At 42.0% G+C, this 10,696-nt stretch overlaps 1 protein-coding gene across 1 annotated transcript; it reads left to right on the top strand.

The window, feature by feature from the left end:
- The first annotated feature begins 313 nt into the window (after positions 1-313).
- Positions 314-10,488, top strand: LOC141655142 (uncharacterized). The gene is made up of 2 exons (XM_074462235.1): positions 314-1,492; positions 9,595-10,488. The coding sequence occupies exons 1-2, from the start codon at positions 314-316 to the stop codon at positions 10,486-10,488; spliced, it is 2,073 nt and encodes a 690-aa protein (XP_074318336.1).
- The last annotated feature ends 208 nt before the right edge of the window (positions 10,489-10,696 follow it).

Raw genomic sequence — 10,696 nt, 5'->3', positions numbered from 1 at the left:
AAAGTCATTACTTTTATTACTCAATTTGCATTAGCTATTAATCTTAGTTAATTAGAAAATCAACTCAAATCCCCCCTTTTTGTTACTACGATTTTTAATTACATTAAAGATCGACCTTTCCTATATTATAATTTACATAAATTGTTAATCTGATTCCCTTGGGTTCGACCCTTATTTCCGCTTTACTACTGTTTAGTATTTGGATTTAAGTGATATAAATTGTTAATTTGAGGCATACGACTTTAGCCTGTCAAATTTTGACGCCGTTGCCGGGGAATTGGCATTAATTATTTTTGTGTTTTAGTGTAGGTTTATGCATAATACTCGTATTTCTAACCTGATTCTCGAGCCTTTCAATCCAGAGATTGAGCATACTCTTTTCAGGTTACGAAAGAACAAACGAGGTGCAATAGTAGCTGTTCCTGAAAACAGCGAGTTCAACGATCTACATTCAGACTCTGAAATTTCTGAACAACCCGAACCTTTGAATATGGCTAGAGAAACCCGCACTCTAAGGGAGCTCACAGCTCCAAATCTTAACGTTCAACCATTGTGCATCACTTTTCCAGCATTGGATGATGGAGTTACTTTTGAACTGAAATCTGGTTTGATACATCAATTACCAAGTTTCAGTGTTATGAGCATTGAGGATCCGAATAAGCATCTTTCAGACTTTCATATTGTGTGCACTGGTATGAAGCCACCTGCTATTACTAACGAGCAGTTGAAATTGAAAGCATTTACTTTCACCTTAAAGGACAATGCGAGAGACTGGTTAAACTATCTCCCACTGGGAAGTATCACTACTTGGGTAGGTATGAAGAAGGCGTTATTGGAGAAATTTTTTCCTCCTTCTCGATCATCTCAGCTGAAAAGAGCCATCAATAATGTTGAACAGCAAGACGAGGAAACTATGTATGAGTATCTTGAGAAATTTAAGAAGCTCTGTGCTAGTTTCCCTTACCATGGTTACTCTGATCAGGATCTCATTATGTATTTTTGTGGTGAACTGAACCAAGATGACCTTCGCATGATTCACTCTGCTTGTGGAGGAAATATAGCCAACAAAAATCCAGATGAGGCTTGGGAGGTTATTTCAGAGCTAGCTGAGACCTCTAGACAGTTTGAGAGGAAACCATCACGAAGAGGAGTGAATGCTATGGGTGTTAGTCTTGGTTTAGGGGAAAAGGTTGATAATATTGTTTCCACTCTCTATGACATGTTATCTGGGAGACAAATGGCTACTGTTTGTGGTATATGCGCTATTGAGGGTCACCCTAATGATTTGTGTCCTTACTTGCGAGAAAGTGGCCAAGAAGAAGTGAATGGTGTTTGGGAGAGTACTACAAATAACAGGAAATTGGATCCATATTCTAAGACCTATAATGAAGGAAGGAAGGCTCACCTTAACTTTTGTTGGGGAAATTTTCAAGCCAGTTCATCGTCTGGCCCTCCTAGAGGTCAGTTTCTCCAAAGACCACAAGCACAACATGTAATACCCGCCCTTTTTGAGACCTTTTAACCAGCGTCGACTGACCTTGGGAGCGGGAATAGCCTTAGAAGTGAGTGCCAAAATCATCTTAGGTTGCGTGTTAAGAGTGGTACTCGACAGAGTTGAGGCTACTCGATCGAGTAGCTAGGTTACTCGATCGAGTAGGGGGCCACTCGATCGAGTATGTTGGGTACTCGATCGAGTACCGAGTTTTCAGCGAGGGTTTTATATCGCGTTTTGTTAAATCCGCATATCACTTCCGCCACTTTCCTCCTATCCTTCAGTCGCCTCTTTCCCTTCCCTTCACCTCAAAACCTCCATGGAAGCCTTTTTGAAGATCCTTGTGCCTTAGGAAAGCGTCACTTGAGTCGGGTAGCGGTCTTTTGCTGAGTTTCTCCCTATAGGTATGTCATAATCATCAATGGTGTCCTTGTTCTTTACTGTTAGGGTTTGCTTTTTAGTAATAGATGATTGTATTGTGGTTATAGGCTTTGCTTGATCGCTGGATGTGTTGTTTGTCGACATGGATTGGTTGCAGTTGCTTAAAGGTAGGTTCGCCTACTCAGTTTCTGTAGATGGTCTAGTATGTCAGTCGTTGTGGTTGTATTGTGATTGCTTAGTATATGGTAGTTGTATTGTGACGGTTGTGATAACGATTGTGGTTGGTTGTTTCTGGTTCTCGAGGTGTGTCCTCGGTTGAGTGAGGTCACTTGCGGGAGTGGCTTCACGCCCTAGTTTCTCCTTCTGTGGAACCCGCCACAGAAGGGATGTGCACATTAATGGACAGGGTTATCGCTCATTATGAGGAGCGGGGATTTGGTGGGAATGGCTGCGGTCCCCCACTGGCAGGATTGGTCCAGTGGACAGTCAGTGACAGAGTTGGTTGGGTTATCGTGTTTGTGTTGGAGACTGATAGCATTGTTTGTATTGGTAATTGTAGTTGCCGTTGTCGTATCTTATCTCAGTACTGACCTTGTGTGGTTGTTTGTTTGTTATGTGTCTGCCGTGATCCCTTATGGTGAGCAGTCGGTCTTAGCAGGTGTTGATGTTGTTGATAGCTGGAGTCCGGGCAGGGATGAGTCTTCACGAGATTTGATAGTTATAGTGAGTAGTCCTTGAGTTGTATCTTTCATATCATTTGTTGGTTTAAATCGCTTGTAATACAATATAATAGTTCTTTTATCGACATTTGATTATTATTATCCTCGGGCAACCGAGATGGCAACGCCCTTATATACTAAGGAAGGCCTAGTTAAGGCTTCTCTGAATATAGGGGTGTTACAAAGTGGTATCAGAGCGACGATTTTGGAACCTGAAACAAATGAACATAATGAACGTAGGGAGTCTAATAAAATGAACCTGGTGTATGTGTAATGGGAGCCCCAGCTGATGCTAGGTTTTGGGTGAGTAAGCGCCCTCATTTCAAAATCTTGGCCCCATGATACTTAAGCCAGTCACATGGTATGGGAATGTGGAGTCCGTGTGTTTATGTGTAATGTGTATGCTAATTGTGTCGGAACTACTTGTAGTTGAGCCTTGGTTATAGTTAATAAGGATGTGATAGCTGTATTTGGGCCGTGCTTAGTAATGTTTTGGCATGGTTAGTGATCCATTACGATGGTTATGAGATACGCGATAAAAGTTTACGTGGTTGAGATGCGTGAAAGGGTGGAAGAGTATGTCGGGACATGAAGAGTGAACATGTTGGTGTTTGCTATAAGATGATGATGACGGTAGTTATATACGAGTTTATAAATCCTACTGTAATTACTATGATGATAGTTATAGTATAGTTGAGTTATAATTCGAGACATAGCATATAGTGATGTGTTTATGCTTTATTTGTTGGTTGAAATTTTTCCGCTGCGTAAGATTTGATTCGTGCAAAATGATCTGCTTATGATAGAATGTAAAACATGATAGATTAATTTGCTTTGAAAAGTATGCATTTATATGATACGTGAAAGAAAGAATTGGTGTTAATTATACGCTTCAAATTGAAGTGAACACGAGTTTAATAGTAACATGTAAAGTAAGTTTAAGTGTATTATGATGGCGTGATTATGTTTATAAAAGATTCGGTAACAGGTAAACCGAGCCGGGTAATTTGTGCAACGTAAAGTGACGAACACTTTAGTGGTTGAGACGATACATTATGCGTAAGCAATGATGGTAATGCGCGAGCAAGTGCGATAATTGGTGCCGAATTCCGAACTTAGTTTGGAATCGACACACATGCTGTTTTGCAGGAATCTTCAAGTTACTTCGTATTTCTGACCGAGTACTTAACCATACCTGACCGAGTGCGAGTGCTTACTAGACCGAGTAGACCTCACTCGATCTAGTTAGGAAGCTATGACGTCGGGATTGGAAAGACTTCCTACAGATACTCGACGAATTAGCGTCTACTCGATCGAGTAGGGTGGTACTCGATCGAGTACCCTAGGCACTCGATCGAGTAGGTTACTGTACAGTGAATTCTACGGGTTTCTTAAAACCCCAATTCTTTCTACTTCTTCCCATTCATCTTCTATATTTCGAAACCTAAGGCTACAATCCTCTCAAAATCTCTCACACTCTTGGGTTAGTGGTGATTCTTGGGGTTGATTTCTTTGCTTAATTTCGTTTCTTTACTTTGCTACTCAATTAAGGTATGCCTTTCTTCCCAATCTACATGGTTTATTGATTTGAATGTGTTAGAGTAGTAAAACAATCTGAAATTTTCGATCCTTATGATCAATTTGTTGCTTTTAATTGAGGGAATATGATCCACATGCCCTCTTTCCATGTTTGTTGGTGATTAATTGCTGTAAATTAGATTGGAAATTGCAAAATTTGAAACCGAAATTTCTAGGGTTTCCAAAATTGAGATTGATTTTTGGTTGTTTTACAGTGGTTAGATGGTAGAATTGAGCCTTATGTATTGTTTATATCATGTTGAAGGATAGATTTTGATGATTTTACCTTAGAAAGTTGCCTTAAAACTCCGTCTTAAAAGTGCCTAAAATGGAAATTCGTGATATATATGTGGAATTTGGTGTTGTATATGAATGATTAAGTAAAGTTTGAACTTCAATATGATAATAGTAATGCTAAATGGTGAAGAACATGTCAAAATAATTACAGCTGTAGAGACCGTCTGACAAAGTTGAATTGAGTTATTTATTTCTAATAGTGAAGATGATGATAATATGTTCTAAATTACTTCTCCGTGGACTTGTACTAGTGCCTCACATGTTATTGGAGGTGTTGCGGTGTAGTGTTGGAATCGTACTAAGGGTTGGAAATTGCTGAGTGTGTGTGTTCACCATGCTAAATTTTCACAACTATGGCTCATGAGTAGTTATAAATTGAATTCATGGATCAAATTGAGGAAACTGTTGGTGAATGTGTGTACCTAGCTGAGCATTCAAGTTTAATGGCATGAATTATGTGCTTCACATGTCGAATTTGTTGGTGAAATTTGTGTACCTAGCTGAGCATGTAAAGACCAAATTACGTGAAGTATATGTTTACATGTTTATACAAGTTTGTCTGATCATATGCAAAAGCAGATGCCGAGATCGAACCTAGGGACCCGTCAGAGCAAACGGGGGAGGGTTACACAGCCTGAGACTGGGGAGGAGAGCGGACCCGTGGTACCCGCGGTTCCGGAGTACCCTTCTGTTGTTTTTGTCGATTTCAAGCAGAGAGAGCGTTTTGTAGCTTTACAAAAACGCAAAATGAGACCTACAAGGTGTATAGACACTACTTTGTTGGAGAAGTTGGAGATAGAGACGGATGTCCGTCACATTTTTGAGACCTTGGGCCTCATGGGTTTGTATAGGCTGAGGAAACACTCTTATCCTTTTCTTACCTTGGAGTTTATGAGCTCTTTTATCTATGACCCTGCTGGCCAGACCGTTGAATTTCGGTTGATGAACACTAGTTTCTTGCTTTCTATGGACCAATTTGCTTCTCACCTTGGGTTGGCCAAGCCTCCCAAGGACTCCATCACCGATATCCCAGCTGAGTGCGGTGTATGCCGCCTAATGCCTTGTCTGACCGGGAAACCAGCTCCTACCTCGAGTAACATGCTGATTAATGACGTTCAGCATGTCATATTGAGGATCTTTCTTCGTTCTCTTTCAAACCTACTTTATGATCGACCGGATATCAGTAAGCTGAACAACCATGAGGTGTTACTTCTGATGTCTTACTTGAACCCGAAGCGGACCAGGAAAGTGGTCTTTAATGCTCCTTCGATGGTTTGTGCTGCTCTTGCCTTGATGGCCACTGCCTCTTCCCGATACTTGAGTTGTGGCGCCATCGCCACTCCGTTAGCTGAAAAGCTAACCTCTTTCGAGGCTTCTTCAGAGTACGTGCCTCTAGTTACCCCGGTGCCCACCATGGACCGTGACTACTATCTTGACCTGAAATGGTTGAGGACTTTGGCTGACGGTAGCCTAGCTTGGAGGGTGTGGGGCATGAGTTGGATGAAGATTCCAGCTCCTGAGCACCTCCCACCCACGGAGCCCTTAGAGCCGGCGGTAGTGACGGTGGACTCCGATGATGAGGAGGAGGAGGAGGAGGAGGAGGAGGAGGATGATGATGATAGACCCCGCCATCTACAGACCTACCTCATCGACGACACGGTTCTCGAGGTGATGCCAGAGCCGAAGAAGGGCGAGAATGCGTCAGTTGTGGCAGTTGTGGCAGTGGAGAGACCTAGGTTGGGGAGAGGACCCCGTCGAGTGAGGGAGAGGACCTCGAAGACTAGGCCACGGCCGGTGGCACCACAGCAGCAGCATCCTTTTCCGTGCTACCCTTACCTCGACACCCCGGAGACGCGATCCAGCTACTTGGCGGAGAGAGTGTCATCTACCTTGACACTCCGGAACATGAACGAGATGGCGTACGCTCAGGGGATAGGGACCGAGGGACCGCATCCGGTGTGGTGGAGTGGAGTTGGGGACTACACAGGGGTTTTCCATTCCTACGGGGTGGATCAGTCGACGTGGAGGACACCTCAGTCCTTTGCCTACGGTGGCTTGACTCCGTGGTACGTGGGCCCGGGAGCAGGAGCAGGAGTGGATGCGGGGATTGGGTCATCAGGAGCGGGTACTTGTGGCAGTGGCGGTGATGATGAGGTGATGGTGGAGCAGCAGCAGCAGGAGGAGTGATACTCCTTGGTTTATCTTTGTGGATGGTAGTTGATGTTAGTGATTAGTAGTGTGGTTAGACCTTGGTAGTTGTTTCCGTTAAAACTTTGGTTATGGATATGTATTGTTACCCATAAGGCCGGATTTGTTAGTTAACTTTGTTGCAGGATTGATTTTGGGGTCGGGAAATCATCCCGACTCAATTTATGTGACGGCCATGTATACATATATTGGTTTATGACAGGCTTTATGAGGAATTTGGCCTGTAGGTACTCGACAGAGTACCCCGTACTCTATCGAATAGCTGCAGAAAGGAAAGAGAGAAAGTTTCTGATCTTTGGGCTACTCGATCGAGTAGCCAAGACACTCGATCGAGTAGCATGGCACTCGATCGAGTACCAGTATATACTCGATCGAGTAGCACTGTTACAGGAGATTTTCAAAAATTAAAAGTGTGTAATTGTTTGATAATTGCGAGCGTGGTGTTTAACATGGTTAGTAGTGCGTAGTAACACCTTTGAGCCGTTAATTTCATATGTTGGAAGTCGTGTTTGAAGCTTTATAAGCGTATTTGTCACAATTAGTGAAGCGGTAATAGTTTCTTGTTACTTTAATGTTGCATACGCCCTATTACGATCTATTTATAGGAGTTATAACTTCTTGTAAACTTGTGCATACCATATTAACATAGTTAGTAAGTAATGTCAACGGTGACTAGATATTCCGGAGGTTTGTGTATGATTTCTAATTTAACAAGTGTATAGTTAGTGAGTAATGTCCATAACAAATAATATGGTTTTATTTAATGTTATGATGCAAGTAATAGGTAATATGTGTTGTAAATTTGGTGGTGAACTTCGGGGAGGAAGTTCCTTTTTAGAGGGGAAGAGTAATGTCGCGAAATAAAAAGGCTGATTTTGAAATTATGTTTTGTTTACCTATAATGTTTTGTTGTTTAATTGCAAAATTTTCTAGTACCTTGGTCACTTTACTTGTATGAAGTGTAATTGGTTACCTTAGTTTGTTGAGTAATTCATACGTTGAAGTGAAAATGATAGTATGTTTTAAAGGACGGTCGTAAAAGGTTAGTCGTAAAACGTTAGTTGTGGTACAATGTGTTGTAATAGAATTGCGTTGTTGAGTAACATGGTGGTGTAGTTGTGCAACATGGAGTTGTTACGAGATATGTTTCGGGTTGATAGTTGTTACCATATGATGGGAGATCGTTGTCGTTGTTTGTGCTGGTTCGTACTGCGAGATTAATGTTTTGTAGACAATAGTTTATAAGAGTAGAGGTATGCATATAGAGTGACAATTGATGGTGAGCATGTTTATGTGATAGTTGCAAGAATTGATATATATGTATGAATAGAGCGTTAGACGGTGATGATGATGACATGGGGGATGGTACTTCCAGGGAGCAGTGGTTTGAGTGGGAAGTTTGGTGATGTCGTGTTTTTCCGTGTCTTATGCGCGAGATAGGTGAGTTTAACTTCGGGGACGAAGTTCTTTTAAGGGGGGAAGACTGTAATACCCGCCCTTTTTGAGACCCTTTGACCAGCGTCGACTGACCTTGGGAGCGGGAATAGCCTTAGAAGTGAGTGCCAAAATCATCTTAGGTTGCGTGTTAAGAGTGGTACTCGACAGAGTTGAGGCTACTCGATCGAGTAGCTAGGTTACTCGATCGAGTAGGGGGCCACTCGATCGAGTATGTTGGGTACTCGATCGAGTACCGAGTTTTCATCGAGGGTTTTATATCGCGTTTTGTTAAATCCGCATATCACTTCCGCCACTTTCCTCCTATCCTTCAGTCGCCTCTTTCCCTTCCCTTCACCTCAAAACCTCCATGGAAGCCTTTTTGAAGATCATTGTGCCTTAGGAAAGCGTCACTTGAGTCGGGTAGCAGTCTTTTGCTGAGTTTCTCCCTATAGGTATGTCATAATCATCATCGGTGTCCTTGTTCTTTACTGTTAGGGTTTGCTTGTTAGTAATAGATGATTGTATTGTGGTTATAGGATTTGCTTGATCGCTGGATGTGTTGTTTGTCGACATGGATTGGTTGCAGTTGCTTAAAGGTAGGTTCGCCTACTCAGTTTCTGTAGATGGTCTAGTATGTCAGTCGTTGTGGTTGTATTGTGATTGCTTAGTATCGTAGTTGTATTGTGACGGTTGTGATAGCGATTGTGGTTGGTTGTTTCTGGTTCTCGAGGTGTGTCCTCGGCTGAGTGAGGTCACTTGCGGGAGTGGCTTCACGTCCTAGTTTCTCCTTCTGTGGAACCCGCTACAGAAGGGATGTGCACATTAATGGACAGGGTTATCCCTCATTATGAGGAGCGGGGATTTGGTGGGAACGGCTGCGGTCCCCCACTGGCAGGATTGGTCCAGTGGACAGTCAGTGACAGAGTTGGTTGGGTTATCGTGTTTGTGTTGGAGACTGATAGCATTGTTTGTATTGGTAATTGTAGTTGCCGTTGTCGTATCTTATCTCAGTACTGACCTTGTGTGGTTGTTTGTTTGTTATGTGTCTGCCGTGATCCCTTATGGTGAGCAGTCGGTCTTAGCAGGTGTTGATGTTGTTGATAGCTGGAGTCCGGGCAGGGATGAGTCTTCACGAGATTCGATAGTTATAGCGAGTAGTCCTTGAGTTGTATCTTTCATATCATTTGTTGGTTTAAATCGCTTGTAATACAATATAATAGTTCTTTTATCAACATTTGATTATTACTATCCTCGGGCAACCGAGATGGTAACGCCCTTATATACTAAGGAAGGCCTAGTTAAGGCTCCTCTGAATATGGGGGTGTTACACAACAAATTAATCAACAAGTGCCTCAACAAGCAGCTGAACAAGCACCACCGAGTTCATCAATGTCCACGGAGGATATGATTCGGGCTCTTACTCTCAGTGTTACTCAAGATAGAGCAGATAATAAGCAAAATTTTAAGAATCTTAAATATTAGGTTAGTCAGCTGGCTACTGCAATTAATAGGTTGGAGGCTAGAGATTCTAATGCACTACCATCTCAAACAGTGGTGAATCCAAAGAATATGAGCGTAGTCTCTTTAAGAAATGGGAGACAATTAGTGGAGGCTGAGAAAGTGAAAAGAAAAGCCAAGGAACCGGTGATTCATGAAATAAAGGAAGAGATAGTGATCAAGGAAGGCGAAGAATCTTCCATTGTTAAGGAGAAGGAGCATATTCCCTCTTCTATACCGGTGGTGGAACCGGAGGTACCCTTTCCTGATGCACTTAAGAGGACTCACCACTTTGAGCACGACAAGGACATTTATGAGGTATTCCAAAAGTGTGAGGTAAACATTCCCCTTCTTAATCTTTTGAAAAGTATTCCTAAATATACAAAATTCTTAAAGGAATTGCGTACTATTAAAAGGAATAACAAGCTGAAAGGGGTGAAGAAAGTGAAGGTTAGTGAACATGTGTCCGCTATGTTTCAAAGAAAATTACCCACTAAGTGTAGTGATCCGGGCATGTTCACTATCCCTTGCACAATTGGAAACACCAAGATTCAAAAGGCCATGCTAGATTTAGGAGCTTCTATTAATGTTATGCCTTACTCCTTATATGAATCTATGAAACTTGGTCCTCTACATGCTACTAGTGTTGTTATCCAGTTAGCTAATAGATCGAATGTCTACCCAAAAGGGATTGTTGAGGATGTACTTGTTTTGGTTGATAATCTTATCTTTCCCGCTGATTTTTATGTGCTAGACATGGAACATGATAAACATGCGGCTCCTATTCTATTAGGTAAGACATTCTTGAAAACTTCTAGCACTAAGATTGATGTATCTAGTGGGTCTATGACTATGGAGTCTAGTGGTCAAGTGGTGTAGTTTAACATCTATGATGCTATGAAATATCCTGATGATTGCCACTCTTTGAATTTTATTGACATTATTGACCCTTTGGCCCAAGATTTCTTTGGTTTTAATGGTGATGATGAGTTGCAGGTAGCTTTGGAAAATAGTGTGGATGGTCAAGAGGTAGAATATTTTTTTTCTGCTAACTTAAAGGAGGTTGTGGCCGATTTACATAAGTTGG

The sequence above is a fragment of the Silene latifolia genome, chromosome 5 (genome assembly GCF_048544455.1).
Source record: "Silene latifolia isolate original U9 population chromosome 5, ASM4854445v1, whole genome shotgun sequence".
NCBI classification, from domain to species: domain Eukaryota; kingdom Viridiplantae; phylum Streptophyta; class Magnoliopsida; order Caryophyllales; family Caryophyllaceae; genus Silene; species Silene latifolia.
This window is presented reverse-complemented; position numbering and strand designations above follow the sequence as displayed.